The sequence below is a fragment of the Leptonychotes weddellii genome, chromosome X, assembly GCF_054177405.1.
Source record: "Leptonychotes weddellii isolate Sample4059 chromosome X, ASM5417740v2, whole genome shotgun sequence".
Lineage (NCBI taxonomy): Eukaryota > Metazoa > Chordata > Mammalia > Carnivora > Phocidae > Leptonychotes > Leptonychotes weddellii.
Window position 1 is genome coordinate 4,531,385 of NC_138385.1, and position 18,584 is coordinate 4,549,968.

An 18,584-nucleotide genomic window follows, 5' to 3' on the forward strand; every position below is an offset into this window, starting at 1 on the left:
TTCATTCTTCCCCTCCTGCTATCTTCTTCTTTTTTTTTTTTTTAACATATATTGTATTATTTGTTTCAGAGGTACAGATCTGTGATTCAACAGTCTTGCACAATTCACAGCGCTCACCATAGCACATACCCTCCCCAATGCCCATCACCCAGCCACCCCATCCCTCCCACTCCCCACCACTCCAGCAACCCTCAGTTTGTTTCCTGAGATTAAGAATTCCTCATATCAGTGAGGTCATATGATACATGTCTTTCTCTGATTGACTTATGTTGCTTAGCATAACACCCTCCACTTCCATCCATGTAGTTGCAAATGGCAAGATCTCATTCCTTTGGTCTTTTTTTTTTTTTTTATAAGAGAACACTATGGTCTTTTATCTGGTCTTTTTTTTTTTTAAGAGAACACCATGAATGGTTTTCATCGTGCTATTTGCACAGGAATCTTGGTTACTCAGAACTTCTAGATGCTTTGCTCCGGTTAGTGAATCGTTGGTGGCTGAGTCATAGAAGAAGGATTAGATTATACCTGGCATTGTTTCTTGTCAAGCGTATTCACTCTCTCCTAATTCCTTAAAAATCATTCTCTCTACATTTGATACTTCTGTTAACCAAATCAGTTTGATTAAGCAGAGCACTTCTTTCCCCAGGTCTGTCAAATATCAAAAGCAGAAATATAACTTTTTTTCAAACACGGAGATTTTGTTTTTATCACTCATTGGCTGCATTATTCTTGTTTGGGGGAATTTGAGGTATATTTATGATTTTTTGCAGCAGTAAAAATTATTTTCAAAATCAGATTTCAGAAGGTTTCACAATATACTTTCACCTGAAAGACAAATCCAATTCGACATGAAGTTTCATTACAAAGAAACTGTTACATGTGATGACACTGGTTATTGAAAATTGAAATGAAGTGAGGGGAAGCTAACACCAACATGTATGAGATTCTGCTTTCTTTGAATGACACAAAGAACTCAATATATCTAATCATCTCTGTTATGCCCACTGGGGAACTGAGCTCCCGTATTATTGCACAAGGTTGCTTCTTGATTGCTGGAAACCCAAGTACTAAGCTATATGCCACTGACATATCCTGTTGGATCATGGGAATCGTTTTACTTTCCCTCTCTTGGTTAAAGTAAATAATAGTACTAATCTGGGCACAAAACTCATAAAAGAAGGGTGCCAACCAGTCAGCAGAGACCAGCCGTTTGGCTTTTACTCTCAGTGCCTGAATGATTTCAAACTCAGCGGTAGGCATTAGGCACATCATCTCTGATCAAGTTTTCTTGTGCTCTGATGAGTGGCCTAAGCACTGAGACTTTTAACAGGAGCACAACAGGGGGAATTGTCTCTCTCCTGCCTACCGTAGGTTTTGCCTAAGAAACCAGAGGACTACTGCCTCTCAGGGGATGAGCATCCCCTCTGCTCTGTTTCCCTCTCTTGTGCATTCAACTATTCTTTCTGGCCTCCCCCACCCAACCCTTCTGCCTTCATGAATCAAATCCGCTTTCAAGGACCTTTCCTCCAGCCCTTCAGAGTCAATGTCACTCCAGGGTTACCAGAGTCCCCTAAGGTGTGGCTTCTCTACCCGTTTCCTCCTTCCTTTCTTCCGTCCTAGAGGCTCAATATATTCCATCTATACTATTCTCAATTTCCACTTAGGGGAGGAGTTCGAGAGCTGGGCTACATTTCTGAATTGGGGTCTTCTGGTTAGTTGTGCTGCACTGTGCCATCAAGATAACTCTGGATTTTTTTTTTTTTTTAACAGTTAACAAAGTCAACAAGTGGGAAATGATTGATAGATGCACCTACAAAGGTAGCATGACAGCTTCAATACGCAGTATCACCCTTCTCTCTCCTCTTATCGTACCTTCCATAATTCTGCCCTGTCGTCCACCCAGGATCTTTGAGGACTTAAATCATTAGACAAAACGGTTTTCCGGTAAGCATCTGAAGTAAAAACTAGAGGGAGTCTGGCCACGACTAATAAAACATTTCATAAACATGTTAAAAGCTACAACTTCATTACTGACCTGTTACCAGTAAGTCCCCAACACAATTCAAAGTCAATTTCCCGAATATGTCCAGTTATTCTACCCGGCCTGAAGGATTGCTACTGAACGTGCTGCCTGGAGGAACGGAAAGATTGGGAACCGGAACAGTGCGTGCCCCTGGCGCCAGAAATTCTGTCCCATAGAAAGTCTCCTTCAGAGGTGATTTTCCAATAAAATCACCCTCGATTATTGCAAGCACAAGAGCAATCCCCGAGGAGATCAGGCAATTCAATTCTAGGAAATGCCATATGAGGCAAAATTAACCTTGTAGCAGTGTTATTTCCTAAAACCCGGTCTTGTGTTTTCGGTTTCTTTCATACATATCGATATAAAGTGAGGGCAACTGTTTCAACGCCATCACTGAGATGTGACCAAAGAACGTAATGACAGTACTTACATATTCATGAAATTAACACGAAATGAAGGAAAGCTTGTTTACTTTTACCACTTCTCAGAGTTACTGCCTACACCCTCGTGGCTGGAAATGTCTGTTAATCTGTGTGTCAAACCTGGCTGAAGGACCAGCAGAGCCAACCAACTCCTGGGATGATCGGTCCATGGGGAAAGTTACCAAAAGCTTCTTCACGCTGTGCCAGTGAAGCATGGTGGACGGATGAAGGGGAGATGGGTGGAGCATGGCGGGAAGGGGAGATCAGGGGCTTCTCAGGCTCCCAGCTCTGAGGAAGAGGGCAAGTGCAGGTCTTTTGGCACTGGCTGCTGTGTGTCCCATCCTGCTAATTTCTGGGCATCAGGATGGCCTTTCAAAAATAGGAAATAGCACGTGTTGTCAGCTGTTAGTTTAATAACCTTTCTGTTTCCTTGTCCCATAGTGACAAAAATGTGTCTTCTGTCATTCTTGAAAATGCTTAATGACATCTAATGCAACTGCCCGTGCATAACCCCAACCCATAGGAAGGCCAACATCTTTACCCCTGTGCCCTACCTTCAAAAGCAAGAGTGGGAAGATACCCTGAGTAGGAAGGTGGGTATAGACCAGAGGAAGGAATCAACCATCATCTGTGCGGTAAAATTCTAGGGCTATAAAGACAGTAAACTGAACTTTAAAATGCCTCAGAGTTAAACCAATATGGAATACAGAATATTTTAAAGAAAGCTTGGTTCCTTTCCAGGAAAAGTTAGTAACTCGTGCGAGGGCTAATAAGGAGTTCAGTAATTGTCCAAAGGGCAGTGCAAAATCAGGCTTACTCTAAGACTAAACTCATACAGAACTCAGATGGCTGAACTTCAAAGCTCCCTGCCCCGGCCCCCGATGCCTGCCATTCAACAAATATTGAGCTCCTACTCTATGCCAGGTACTGTCTGAGGTGCTAGGGTTACAGTAGTGAATACAAAGTTCTCGCTCACATGGACTTTATATTCTTACGGGAAGTGACCCTCGAAAACACAGAGAGAGAGATGACAGCTAGAGAGATGGATCTGATAGACAGATACAGTATGATAATTGCTAAAGTGGAAAAGAAAAAGGAGGCCAGAGGGGATGGTGAGGGTACATGTGGGAGGAGTTGCTATTTTGCATGGGGTGGTTGTCCAATGCTGTTGTTCTTTGCAACAAACCCTTTAAAATTCCTCTTGGGGGCATTCATTATCCACAAAAGAAAATCACGATTATTTTGAACCAATACCCACGTTCATTTCCTTGACTGACCACTTTTTCAACACCCATGGCTCTGAGTCACCATCTTGGATGAGTTTTGCAAAGTTAAAGCCACATTCAGAGCTTTAGCACCCATCGCTAAGCACCAGCGGAAGAAGCTCACACGCATGTGACGGCATTCTGCACGTTGATCTCTCAACAGGCTTTGCACAACAGCGTCCTTCCGCCACCATAGGGGGGCCCTCGTTGGGGTGGATTTAAAAACACATAGCATTTTTCTAGTTGCTTCATATATGTAAAGAGATGTTTCTATAGTGCTAGGAAATAGCAGGGTCTCCTGTTTCCTTTAAACATCCTCCCCTACGATCTTGTTTCAGTCATGTCAAATCCATTTCTGGGAAGAGGTGGGGTTTAATCTATATCTGAGCAGCATACATCCATACGTGTAGAGAGTGCATACACACATATGCACCTACCGTTAAAGCAGGTTTGCGAGCGGGTCTAATTTGCTTAGTAAACTCTTGCATCAGGGTGGGAGGTGAGTGAAACTTCCACTTCGCCAGTGTTGATAATGATCTACATCTCTAGTGAGTGGGAGAGAGATGAATAAGGTGTGTCTAGTGGAGGTGCTATTAGCAGATTCCTGGCAACTCACACTGAAGGGTCTGATGATGCACAGGCAGGGAGTAGGAAGGAGCCCCCTGCCTGCCCTGGGCTTCCATGGAGGTATATAATCATACGCTCCCCGAAGCTGCTAAAAAATAAGCAAAAAGCCACAAGGCTTTTCTGAAATATTTTCCCCAACCACGTGGAACGCACATGTGGGAATATGGTCTTGGGAGAAGGATAACAGTCAAATATTAGCGGGTGATGAGGACAGGGAGACAGAAGAAAAGATTTCAGAACTTCTAGAGTTACGGCTGCTCTGCCTGCCCATCACCACCGATTCCATCTTGGATTTAAATTACTATGGATCATGAGGGCATATTGAGGTGCAGAGTATATAAATGTGTGTGTGTGTGTGTGTATAAAAAAACTGGGTTATAATGATATGTAATCTACCCCCATATGCTGTAAATTCTACAAATGGAAGCACTTCCCTGTGGGAGAATGGTTTACCTTTTTTTTTTTTTTCTTTTTTTAATGTTGGCTTTCTAGACAACTGCTGTTGGTTTCGGCAAAAGCTTTAATAAAGCAGAAACTCTTTACTTCCTGTTTCAGTTCCTGGCCAAAGGGAGTCATTTCCATAGTTCTCTGTTCTCCCTCCCACAACTAGTAGTCAACTAAATAATAACTTATGACCCCAGGCTCTTGACTATGAACGTTATTTTTTGGGTGATGGAGGGCTGATTTACTGTTCGAAGCCCCATGCGTAGTTACCATGGGGGCATGCCGCATTTCTCTAGAAATCAAAATAGCCCTACTGTGCTTACGTCTATGGCTGATAAAAATACATTCAGAAAGAATTTTTATGTCTATGCAATGAACTCAGAAAATGAAGCTAGAATAACAGTGTTATGTGTCATGCCTAAAATACTAGATGTTTGAATAATGTGAAAGGAACCGTATGAAAGCAAAATGTTTAAAAATGTAAGAAACAATCAAAGGTGGATAAAGCCACAAGGGAACTGCCGGAGACTCAGAGGAACCCTATGTGAGCTGAGATTTACATAAAAGTCCACAGAGAAGGATTAGACAGATCTAATCAGGAAGGATTTGATATGTCTATTTCTCTGCAAACAGTTTTAAAAGGGTGGTTTATAATCCCTCCCTAACTCTAACCTTTACCTTTCTAGAACAAAAGAATCCTTTCGAGCATTTTATTAATTCCATCTACACTGCATTGCTCTCCTCTTAATGTCAGAAGTGGGACCCGAATCTTCCACTGAAAAAAAAAGTGGCCCCTCTCCTTGGCTGCCTCTACCTACCAGACATTGCTCACAACACAGTCTCTGCTTTCTTCCTGTCAGGCCGTTGGCAAGTGTTTTTCTGCTCTCTTGAATGGCTTCACCTGTACCATTCACCCGGGGACTCCTGCGGAGCGAGGGCGAGCCCGCTCCAAGCAGGTGCTCTTTCCTCTGTCTGTGCCTCGCGGGATGCAGCACTCACTTTCCTCTGCATTATTCGCAGAGCCCGTCTATTCTGTAGTGCAATGAGGGGGCCCGTTTCCTTAGGAGAGCATGAGGACCTTCAGGGCAGACCCTGTACCTTACTCATGTCCCCATCAACTGAGCCCAGAACAATTCATGTTTGTCAAAAGAACATATGTGCATGGCTTGCTTGAATTTCTAGCAGATCAGCTATGTGATGCTGAGTTTTCAACAGCCTTCTGAAAGACTGCTGAGTGGTAATGTTAACATAAAATTTGAGCTGTAACTCCTATGTACCGAAAAATGGGTTGGACCGTGTGAATGGATGAAAGAGTTGTCTGTTCTTGTCTAAGCCGCACATGCTAAGAAGCACAGAGTTAGAAAGTAAGACAGTACCTTATGAAGTACCAGATAAAGAAGTATTTTATGAATGCTGTTGCTGAAAAAGTAGCTTCACTTCCTTTAAAGTGGTTTGATCCCACGTTTGCTGGCTGGTGTGAGGTCCCTCTGCTTCACCAGTAAATGGGTGCTTGCTACTTCCATTTCATCATAAGAAAAGGCGCTCATGCTTTTGAAAAGATCAGTGATGCTAATGAGACAAGCCAACGTGCTTGGAGTTTTGAAGAAACTCTTCCTTATCGATATAAAGTTACCATAAGTGCAGTTGGCCTAATTGTCCAAGTGCCTGCAAACGCTGGTTCATTACTTCTGAAAACGTTTGATGCCATACCATACTCTAAGAAAACAAACTATTACACAAAGTTAGCTAATATGACTTTAAAAACCAATCACAAGTTTGGAAGTGAACGTGTGTGTCCTAAGAGGTGACGCCGAGAAAGAGGCAGAGGGTCCAAGGTGGAGAGAATTATCTGGCACCTTGGGGTTCTGGGCAGTCTGTTCTCCAGGGCTCAGTTGCCTTGTCTGGGACTGCCTAGACGACGCCACTCTGATTACCAATGAAAAGGGGGATGTCCAGAAATTTGTGCTATGCAGATGACTGCTGGAACCTTCCGCATCCAATTATAGCTACTGGACAACATGTTGCTGTCTTTCCTTCGACTACCCTTAAAATGCCCAGAGCTGATTAGAGACAGCTTAGACTTTTGCTGGCAGCGTGGGGAGCGCACGGGGCTGGGTGCCTCACTGTCAGGAAACGAGTGGTCATCATAAATCTCCGAGGGACCTAACCCTAAAATGTCCATTCCCCTCACTGAGGACTGTCCCTCAGTATAGTCCCAATCCATAAAAATCATTTAGAGTGTGAAACCGTAAAAGAGACACAGGAGATACTTTATCACTTTGGACTTCGGGGATTTCTCTCTTTTCCACGGTTGACTTTCTAATTCAGCTGCTCATTTCAAATATCCTCGTTAGGGATGGGACGTAAGGTATGAGGCCCTAGGTTTCTCAAACTGCCAGGCTCCCATGTGGTCATTATATTTCCCATGGACCTGAGCATCCAGTTTTGTATTCCATGAAGTGCCGTGCCAGGCAAGGCTGTCCTCTCGGCAAACAGAGGCACTCCAGGAAAAGGATGTGATAGCGCATGCCAAACTGTGGTGCTGGAGCCTTTTATTCCTAAAGGAGATGATCCTGCAGGACTAGTGTTTGGCAGAACACAGCACAGAATCCACTGTCTTCTCAGTCTGAGAAGATGTGGTGATTCCAGTGATATTCTGCACAGCTTCAAGAGCATCACAAGAGATACAGACTCCGACTGCAAAATTACTTTTGGTTGTAAGGGGTCATTTAAATGACTCACCCCAATGTTCTGGGAGCCACGCTGATCTTCTATCTAACATATCTCTTTAAGACTCTAATGATGTGGCTTCTTGGCCCTCATTTCACAAGTACACGAGGCAGAAATGATGGGAAAAGACATTGTGTATGTGTGTGTGTGTGTGTGTGCATGTATGTGAATAAGCCTGTATTATATATGCGATGTTTATAATGTATGTGCTTGTATGCATCTATATCAAATTTGAACATCAAATATTTCCTAAAATAATTACAAAACAGGCTTTCAAGCTTCGGCTTTTTTTCAAGAGCTGGAAGCACCATACAAATAATGTAGCTGAGGTCTGTAGCGAGGAAGGAACATTTCCCATTTCATACCAGAAGTTAGTCTTAGATTGAGGACTAGATCCCAGGTCTATGGACCCTTCGTTTATGTTTAATAATAGGGCACTCGATGACAATTCACAGTAGCCAGTTAGGGCTCTTCAATGCTATTTGACTCCACCGAGCTCATCGCTTTCATCTGGATAAGCCCTGAGGTCCCTAAGTCACCATTTCTGAGCCTTGGTTTCCAACCTCAGCACTGGTGACTCGAACCAACAGTCTTTCAAGTCCTGGTGCAAATGTCCCCCCCCCCACCCTTCTCCAAGAGCGCTAACTAGAAGCGCTTTCTGTCCTTAGAGCTTCCGACGTCCTTTGTCTGTTTCCTACTTAACAAACATCTCTATCTTGTATTTAGTTCTTTACAAACTGATTTTATCTCTCGTACTGGACTCTAAACTCCTCGAGGGTAAGACCTGTGTCAGATTTATTTTTAATTCTCTCAGCCTCTATCACAGTTCCCGGAATGCTGTAGCTTCTCAATAAATATTCATTGGATGAATAAATGAATAATGCACAAACACCATGGTCAGGACAATCTTCGTGGCTATTTGTCATTTTCAATCATGAAACCACCGTATCTGTAAGATGGATTGGTTCCTAAATAAAGCTGTAATTTCCTAAGCAGAGTGGATTCTGATCCTGATTTGTGAAAGACAACAACTACGTTGTTTAACGTTGTTAAAGTGTAAAAGCAAGGAAGAATGTTATGCTTGACAACTGTGCTCTCGCTCACTCGCTCTCCCTCCCTCCCTCTTTCTCTCTCTCTCCCTCTCTCTCTCTTTTGGTAACAGATGTCAACCTCGGTTAGATTCAACTCAACTTATTAGTGCATGGCTTTTAGCCAAAAGCAATTCACATATGTCTTAATAACAGAAATGTGTTTTTAAAAAAATGTATGTGATAAGTCACATATGGTAGAAGAAATCTGTACATCTCTCAGGCCTTGTTGTCACAATGAAAGCTTGAAGATAATTGCTGCAGAACATTAACATACAAGTGAAAGTCTCTCTGACACATTAAAGAGCCACACTTTGAACATACTAATCAAGCTTTGATACCGGCACGGCTCCAACAGACTGAGAAATACACCAGCATCTCTTGTCCTGATCGCTGATCTTAAGAACATTCAATTTTGATTCTTACCCTCAGAGGTAATATTTAATGTTTCAAGGTAAAATCATTAGTGTATCCAGATACATTATGTGCTTACATTCACTAAGCATATACTTAATTTCTCCTTTATATGGAGTGTAATTAATGTGTGCCACAGTCTCCCTATGGTGAAGAAAGTGGCTTACAACCATGAAGGTATTAAAAGTAAATTGAACAAGTGGCTGAGAAATAGGGAAGAGGAGGCAAACCTTTAGAGAGGAAAACAGGCAAACTAAACGGATATTGTAACTCATTTACCATGGCTCTAATGGAAAGTTTGCTCAGCCTGAGTTAGATTTTGGGAAGTAACAGAATTTTAGAACGTGCATATGCCTTTTGCAAGCTATCCATCCACACGCAACTTGGAAGACAAGCAGTAAGGCTCTGGCTCTGTGCTCACTGGTTTCCAAGGCATTGTTGCCCTGTCAGTGGATCTCATATCCATAATGACTTCAAAGATAGTAAGTTTAGAGTGGTCTCTTTGCTCTGAATGAGAACTGTGTGGTACATCAGCCCCAGAAAGTCCAGAACACAGGGAAAGGGCTCAGTCAATGCTTCCTCAATGTTTTAAAGGACAAGGGTGTGTGTGGGGGTGATAGTTTAACCCTTACAGTCAGGGAAAAGTGCACCTTTGTGCCTTTTTCTACCTGACCAGCTAGAGCATGGGTCTGCAAAGGTTTTCTGTAATGGGCCAGATAGTAAATAGTTTCCGTTTTGTGGTTTGTGCAATCTCTGTCGCAACTAATCTCTGCCACCATGGCACAAAAGGAGCCATAGATAATATGGAAACAAATGAGTATCGCTGTGTGCCAATAGAGCTTTTTTTATAGACACTGAAATTTGAATTTCATGTAATTTTCACATGTCACAAACGATTCTTTTCATTTCTTTTCCCCAACCATTTGCCAAACTCTGCACCAGAGGATGACATCCAATCACACATATGATCATCTGCACCAATCTGTGTTCAGGCTTTAGTTGTAAATGCCTCCAGACCTCGACTTTTCCAGCAAGACTATACACACTTTCCATTGTATGCTCAATCAAATGTTAATTCTGACATACAAGAGCAAGCCAGTACCTGGTCCGAGGCAGAGCAGCGAGAATGAGCCAGAGCAACGTGGGAGCACTTTATACCTGGCATGACTCAAGAATAGGATAATGGATGACTTGATCAGTTACAACACATGGCCCCCTCCGATCTGACACTCTAGTGTGGGGCCACCAGTCTCATTAAGCCTCCAGGCCAGGTTTCTGGAAGGACTGCTCTCTGGGATGTGTCCAATTTGTTTACCTGTTCATTCATTCAGGAGAACATGTATTTGGGGTCTCAGTGCACCCCATGTAACTGAAATTCTCGGTCAGACATCAGAAACAGAAAGAGGACCACTATACATAAAACTTCAAAAAACTCTGCTTCTGCTTCTGCTCTGCTATCGGGCAGTGTTCACGAACCATGCTCTGGGATTTCTGTCCCTGAGCTGAGGTCTTGAAGAGGTCTTCTTCTTCAAGTGCCCAGTGGTTGTGGCTGGGCAGGTGGGGTACCTATTGTGAGCGCACATGCAGCGGGACACCCGAATGCACACCGAGAACAGTTCCTTATTCAGTTAGAAGACAATTCTAAACATCTACCGGTTGATCGCGACTGAGGCTTACTATTGAGCAGATTTTCAAATCTATTTAAAGGTAAAACGCTCCATATTCTATTACTAATCATTTGGTTCTTCTAGTTTTCCTGTTTTCTCTTTACGATATTCCTTAAAGTGCTAGACATTAGATGGAGTCTGCACTGTGAATTAACCAGAGCTCATAAAAAATATAATTATCTGTAGGGTCGAATCCTCACAAGGAGCAGAGAGAAAACTGGTCCCACTCCAGGCCACTAGAGTCTGATTGCACGTAGCCCCGTATACTACCAATGGGCTGTCCTGTGCATGCCAAGATGGAGCCTGAGCCTTACTTCCTATCAGGACGGCTTGAACTTGGAGATGTTTGTCCCACTGAGGGCCTGGGTTTACACTCCTCCAGCCCTTGCCCCATCCCTTGTGACCTGGGGCACACATCTGCACACCGGAGGACTGGAGGGAAGGGTGCAATCAGACTAGGGGAAAGAAGATCACTAATGGCCCACCCAGGGACCGGCAATCCTGGCCTTGGCCTCATTAGCACCACCCTCTAATCCCGCCTTCAGGGCACAGACAGAAAAGAAATCAGGCTGCAGAGAAGATTTCAACCCCAATCAAACAACCAGGCAAAAACTCAGCTACCGGAAATACTCCCATAGGATGACTATAGCATAGTATATCTCCAGACTACAGATGCTCCTCCAGAGGCTACAAAAGCCGATAAGGAATATTCTGTGGCCTACGAAAAATTAAATTTAAAAACAAAGTACACAGAAACTTTTGGAAAAAATGAATTGGAGCCTGGTACCCACTACAATGAAAGTCAGCTATCATAAATTAACACGGAGCTCCTAGAAATGTGAGATTGTGATAACCCAGCAAAGAGAGCAGGACTTCCCGAGGCCACGTGGCTGGTGGGCCTGGTCCGCATAACACTGCACTCAGATGTCACAAACCCAAATGACAAAACAAACATCCTTCTTAATTTGAAAGTGTCCCTTCTGGAAGAGACAGGATGTCTAAGATGTACTATGTTTAAAAGAGTGCTGTGCTGCTTGTTTATAATTTAAGAGTGCCCCATAAAACGCCTTGGAAATAGCTCTCTGTTAGCTAGAAAAACCTTTGGTTAAATATATTTTTATGAGCTTTTCATTAAGAGAGTAGCAAGGCCTTGATGCCAAGGTGCCAAACCTCCCCACGTGGCTGGAAATCACTTGGCACATTTTCAGCCATTTCAGTCTCTGTCATAGGTCCAAGGTTTGCAATTAAAAATATAATCTTTTTAGCATGTGCAAGACCCAAAGGCTTGAAGTACCATGCATTGAATAGGATTATAATAGTATTTGGCAGCTCTTCACGGATGGCACATATTAATTTATGTAAACTGGGCACAACTTGGGGCACTTCCTCATCAGGACCACAGGAAAAAATCAAATCAAAATAAAAGCTAGTCCCCGTTCAATTGGAGATTTGGGTTTTGTGTTTTGGTGGTTTCCCCCCTTGTTTGTTTTTGTTTTTCGATCGTCATAGAGATGAACTCAAAATTCAAGGTCTCTTTTGCCACACACACACGGAGTCCATTCAAATTAAAATTTCCAAAAAATAAAAAAATAACTTACTTCACAGGATTATTCTTAGGTTTCGCCTTTTCAACAGCCTGTAAACAGAAGAAAAAAATGCAATTAGACAACATTAGCAGGCATAATCTTCACAACTAGTTACCAAAACAATAAGCAGTATAAGACGCTCTTCCAAAACATAAGGACCTAACTGAAGCAGGCTGCTTGCGATAAGCAGACTGGAGACACAGAGAGCAATTTTCCTCTCCCGGCGCACATGGTTACCTGTCCAAGTGCAGCTTGCAGACACAGACACTCATTCCTCTCTCTCTGCCTTGCACTCAGATCTTAGCCCCTGGGTGGGCCTGCTTGGGTTGTTATGACAGGGTGGGGAGGCAGGTGTGTGGGCGGGGGGAGGAGGGATGATCATGGGCACATCTAGGCCTTCTAGATTTGTGGTGAGGACCCGTTTACCCTGTGTGACTCCTGACACCTGGCTGCACCTGCATGGTGAGAGCAAGGCCAAAGTAGCCATTTCTAAAATCATTTTTATTAGCGGACACCACAAAAGGCCAAGGGATGACCGACTGCTCGGATCAATCTCCTCCTGTGGAACCTTTAAGAAAACACACACCAAATCATCGAAATGAGGAAATCTCTGGGCCTCTCGGCCTGTGTCGCCTTAGACATGGAGCCTGGTTCCAGTTTATTGCTGAACCCATTGATCTGTGTACAGTCCATTTATCATTCATGAAAAGAGCTAGTGATCTTCACAGTATATTAGAAGAAACAACTCAGATCATCTGTCAACAGCCCTCTTATTTCTGTTTCCCTCTCCACAGGGATTGCATCTCCTTCGATTCTTCTGGAATTAAAATGTTGCTAAGCAACACAGCTGGGGGCGCTGATGGCAGAATGGCTACAGTCTATCAAACTGTTTAAGCACCTGGAGGGTTTTAGTGATGATTTTTTTTCATACTTCTATAGAATAATTATGTAATCAGAACCAAACTTGTACTCCCCTAGACTTTTGCAGAGTATAGAAATAATATTTAATATGGAGAGCGTCGAAGCAGTGGTTTGGCAATCTCCAGGATCTTCAGACCCTTTTAAAAAGTGTCCATTCGGAGACCTTTATATTTGTGACTCCTGGAGGTGGGCAACGGCAGCTACTTATAACACCGGACTTGGCATTCTGGGTGACCGGTGTGGAAGTAAGTACCCCGGACCCTTCCATGTACAACAACAGCTCAACGCACTCCGGAGCCATTTTGTAAAAATAAATGAAACACTTCTCAATTTTAGAGATTAGCGTTGGAAATTCAAGTCCTTCTCTTCTATTAAATCTCAGGTTCTGTTGCTAGGTAAATACCCATTAATATTTGGGCACTTTCTTTGGCTCTTGGTGGCAAAAATCATCTTCTCACCATCTGTGCCTGAGGTTGAATTTTGGCAAGCGATGGAACAGCAAGCAAGCGAGAGCGGGAGGTAACAGGTGAAAACGATAAAACAAGCGATATGTGTGTAGCCGGCCCAAGTCACGTCTCACAGGTAGTTAGGATATGAAAGTCTGTCCCTGAGCAGGTCTGGCCCTGGAAAGGATGTGGGAAGGAACAGGCAGACCCAGTCTGCCCACCCGTGCACACCTACACCTTCCTTCTCTACCACCCTTTCTCCCCTAGTCCTGGCTGCTTTGGAATGACATATGGTAGGGGCGGAAGACATGTCACTGTGGAAATCACAGGAACCCACTTTCCCCTGTCCCTTACAATCCAAACGAGTCTGTTCCTGAAGACTTAGCTTATCGTAAAGTCACAAGCATGGTGTTCAAGGGGTTTCCTTTGAAAGCACACTGGATGTGATAGCATGAGCACGCCACTGGCAGAAGACAGGGAGGGAGAAATCACAGCGACATTGCTTAACCTAGCTTTCACTCAGTGACACGGTTTTTGAAAATGTCTTCTCTTCTCTGTGCCTCAGGACTGTCAATTAGACCCAGTTAGTTTTCTCTGATCAGGAGAAACATAATCATGTTCAAGGTCAGTTTCTTTGAAACCTATGTCTTTTCATACAGCCATCATAGGAAAATAACTTCATTCAAATGAATGTTTTCTGGGCTGCTTAGCTATTGATTGAAAATGTCTCTGCTGAGAGGTTCTCTTTTCTTTGGAAATTAACTCGGGATCATTCCAGAGTGCCAACAACTTTAGTCAGACGTGCTCACGTCATCCTCCTGTGTGCTCACCACCTTTCATCTCTAAGCTAAATGGTCACAGGGAGTCTCTGCCAGACCCGAGACAGAGCTCGCAATTTGTGTTCTTTGCTTCCGCTATAATGTGACACTGTGTTCAGCCCGCCATAGAGAATTATTCAACTCAGAGACTTCGAACGAAAGTTAAGTGAATTATTTGTGGGAGAACTATGTATGTCTTTAAGGTCTAAGAAGTAGTCTACAAAAAAAAAAATGCAAGGAGAATATTCCTCTTTTGAGATAACGGGACATGAAAACACCAATCCCATGTTCCGAAATGTGCAAAAGGAGGGGAATCAAAATGAAATGATCTCGTGTAATTCATCCACATTAAGAGGGTTGCATATTGGGATTACAGCTCATTTTGAGTTTAAAAACATACATTAAAGTAATTTAAACTGATTGGAAGATGGAGGCTAGATAGTTAACACTCATGCTGCTTTAATTTGCAACATCTATATGCTTTTTAAAACCTATATTCTACTTATTTTGTGCCACGTTCCCCTAACATGATACTTATCTTGCCATTAAGGAAGCTCTAGTATAAGAAAGGATGATACGATAAATTAAAATGATAGAAAATAGATTCCACTGTGGTGTGGCGAGAGGCTGCAGGCTACAGTGGAAAGAGCGATGAGTGGGAAATCCAGAAACCCGGGATCGGCACCCAGCTTCGCTGCCTACTTTCATCAGGACTTTAGCAAGGCGGCTGACACTTCTGAATCTGTTTCCTCATTTTAAAACTGAAGATAATCATTCCTGTCCCATCTATATCAAGGATGGGTGGGAGGAGCCAACATCCACGGCGGCGCTCTAGAAACCGTCGTGCGCTATGTAAATGCACTGCCTGCGGACCCTGCTTTCGGGCTTCAGGGCACACGTCTGCACGGCCAGAGAGTTTATGGGCTTGCTGACTTGGGGACCGGCTGCCGTATCGAACCCATGCAGTTATTCCAACGAGGATTACAGGAGCCACTCTGTTCCTCTCTCCACATCAGGAGCAGTTCTGGGCTAAATAGAATGTTTCTGTCTGAGAAGTCTTACTCGAGGGAGATCTGGATGTGTTCAGATCCTGACCCGCCTAGGCCAGCAGGAGAGACCCCTGCGCCTTCACACAGGCCTGTCCTGAACCTTCTCGGGGCCTGGTGCAGGTGCATATACTCAAATCTCTCTGTCTCCCTCTCTCCCTCTCCCCTACCCCTCCTCCACAAGGCAGCCTAGGAAGCCTCCCTCCTTTCCAGGTGACTCCTCTGGCAGTGGTCCCCCCTTTCATACCTCACCCCAGGAGGAGGGCACTTTGCTTTTTCACTAACATTTGACCCTGAGGTGAGCCTCCTCTGTCATATGGCATCTTGAAAAATTATATGCCCAGGGAGAAGGCACTTCTCTCATTCCAAGGAGTGTTTATGAACTGATTCTTCTCTCATTACTAGCATTGTACTATTCATGGTATCCTGCTACGCGGCAAATTTATTTCCTCAGGAGGGATGATGTGGCTAAGGACATGCTCACAGTTGCTCGCTCATTAAATCTATCTTCCTAAAAATAAGAAGGACCTTGTCTTTCTGTTATGCAGAGAATCTTCTAGCTCCACTGAAGCCCAAGCGACTCAGGGACTATACTGAATTATGTGAACCATAAAAACTATAGAGCTATCATGAGAAAATAGAAGGAAGGAAGGAAAGAAAGAAGGAAGGAGAGAAAATGGCTATCTCTTGAGCCCTGTCCTCCACGGCAAACATAATATGTTTTTTTAGGGAGAAAATGCTACATATAATCTATAGATGGATCTAACTTTAAAAAAAATTCTTTGGTAATTCTGTCCCAGTTTTATTCTAATCCAACAAACATATATACTACATTTATTTTAAAAAATGGGAGAATCTTGGGGCGCCTGGGTGGCTCAGTCAGTTAAGTGTATGACTCTTGATTTCGGCTCAGGTCATGATCTCGGGGTCCTGAGATCAAGCTCCGTGTCCAGCTCCACACTCAGCGGGGAGTCCGCTTAAGATTCTCTCTCTTCCTCTCCCTCTGCCCCTCTCCCTGATCACAGGCTCTCTCTCTCTCAAATAAATAAATAAGCCTTAAAAAAAAATTTAAAAATGAGAGGATCTTTTCGGGTTTTAAGAAGCATCCCCTGAACCGTGGTATCCAGACTTACCATAATACCTTTCCCCTGCCCCCATATTGGCAGAAAACAGACCCAGTAGAGTATGTTTCCTCTTTGTTGAGACTGTCAAGGTGAGCGCTTGGAGGGCCTAGACATACTGTAGCGGTGGACTCATTTTACAGGGCTATGTGTTCAGGTGCTGCTTTTTTCCTTAATCAATAATAATGCTGCCAGTCAGGCATAAAATGTGATTCTACTAGCTTTTACCTTTCCTGCTTATACGTTTTTTTCCTGGTGTTCTGCTAGCAGATGCACCCAAGTTGGGTCTATACAATACATTTCTTTTTTTTTTTTTTAAGATTTTATTTATTTGACAGGGAGAGACACAGCGAAAGAGGGAACACAAGCAGGGGGAGTGGGAGAGAGAGAAGCAGGCCCCCCGAGGAGCAGGGAGCCCGATGCGGGACTCGATCCCAGGACCCTGGGATCATGACCTGAGCCCAAGGCAGACGCTTAACGACTGAGCCACCCAGGTGCCCACAATACATTTCTTGATTAAAAAAAAGTGAGAAGTCAGTCATCCAGATAATTTTAAATAACTGGACATTGGGCATTATGGACATGAGACAGAAGAACAATCGATTGCATTGCTTTTGAGTTTCTATGTTTTGCCTTTTTTAACTTTTCACAGGGCTGGTCCATGAAACACAGCCATACCTTAACCTAGTGACATGTATTGGTAAATTGTATTGATCGCTTAAGTTCAGAAGAGAAAACTCCTCTATTAACAAATGAACTCATCATTAGGGTATTCAGATGGTCTAAAATCAATACCTCCAGAATTGGTTAAATCAATTAAAGAGACATATACTTAGAACACTTGCCCAAATATAAAAATGAATTGCTTAATTACAGCATTTAAATAGATTTCACTGGAATGAGTAAAACAGCCAGAGGCTTATATTATCTCCTATAGGCTGGGGTTTCAGCTGGCAGCCTGAAATCTTTAGGAAAACACCACCTATTGTATTTCCCCCTCTGGATAGGGGCCCAGGAGGAAATGTGGAAATGTCAGTTGTTTGAACCCTGAACTTACATGTTCTCTCTCCTTAGAGTATTGGGCTTCTCCCATCTTAATTTAATTCGCTGTATGCCGTGCATCTATGAAGTAGGCCTGTGCTAGACATAAAAGGGGCAGCCAGAGAATTCTGACCAGCAGAGCTTGGAGGAAATTCATCCCAGGTGGAGGGCACCGCATCTCGCACCTAATAATCCCTTAATAAACACTGACCAGATAAACGAGTGGGGGCTGAGCGTTGAGTCTGAGCGGTCCGAGCACTGCTGTGGGCATGGAAGGGCGCGGGAGGAAAAGCCGAGCTCTAGGACACATGCATCTGGATCGGAGGTGCTGCAAGGCCCCTGAGACTTGTCTTCACACCACAGAGAGGACGAGGATGAGGAGTCCGGGCTGCCGGGGCGGATTTCGCAGCCAGCTCCCGGGCAACAGGCCATGTCCCCTCACTCTTCCTGCAGCTAGGCGCTCGCTCCATCCTCATTACCGCTCCCCCAGACACTGGCCACTGCCCCTCCGCCGCTCTGCCGGTCTCCCCGTTCTCCCCCCCTTTGATGCTCCACTTTCACCCGTACTTTCTCGGAGTCCTTCATGGCTCCCCACCGCTCACTGAATTCCTAATCAGCTTCACCCACCCCGCCGTTCGAGACCTTGCCAGTGCCAGCTGAACGGCGGCCTCCGAGAAGGTCCGCTTGGCCCCGTGTGTGGAGTCTGCTAACCAGTAGTTGTTTTTCAAGTGTCTTTAGCAAGTTCCACGTGTCAACTGGTGATTTGGTTTATAACTAAAGTTTTGATCTGTTGTAACTTAATGAAAAATGCATGGTCTTTGGTGAAGAAGCACGTTTCACTCATAAGAGTCTTCCTTGACGTTCATCATTCTCTAAGTGGAGTAAATATGGAGACACCAGGCACAGCATCTCAGCATTGGCTGGA

The 18,584-nt window shown here is 43.9% G+C and overlaps 1 protein-coding gene across 5 annotated transcripts in view; it reads right to left on the reverse strand.

Annotated features, from left to right (window-relative positions):
• Positions 1 to 18,584, reverse strand: part of AFF2 (ALF transcription elongation factor 2) — a 443,996-nt gene that overhangs the window by 77,366 nt on the left and 348,046 nt on the right. For all 5 annotated transcript variants that reach the window (XM_081808150.1, XM_081808148.1, XM_081808149.1 and 2 more), the window contains one exon: positions 12,279 to 12,316. In XM_081808150.1, the coding sequence (XP_081664276.1) occupies positions 12,279 to 12,316 (38 nt within the window). The remainder of the gene's footprint in view (positions 1 to 12,278; positions 12,317 to 18,584) is intronic.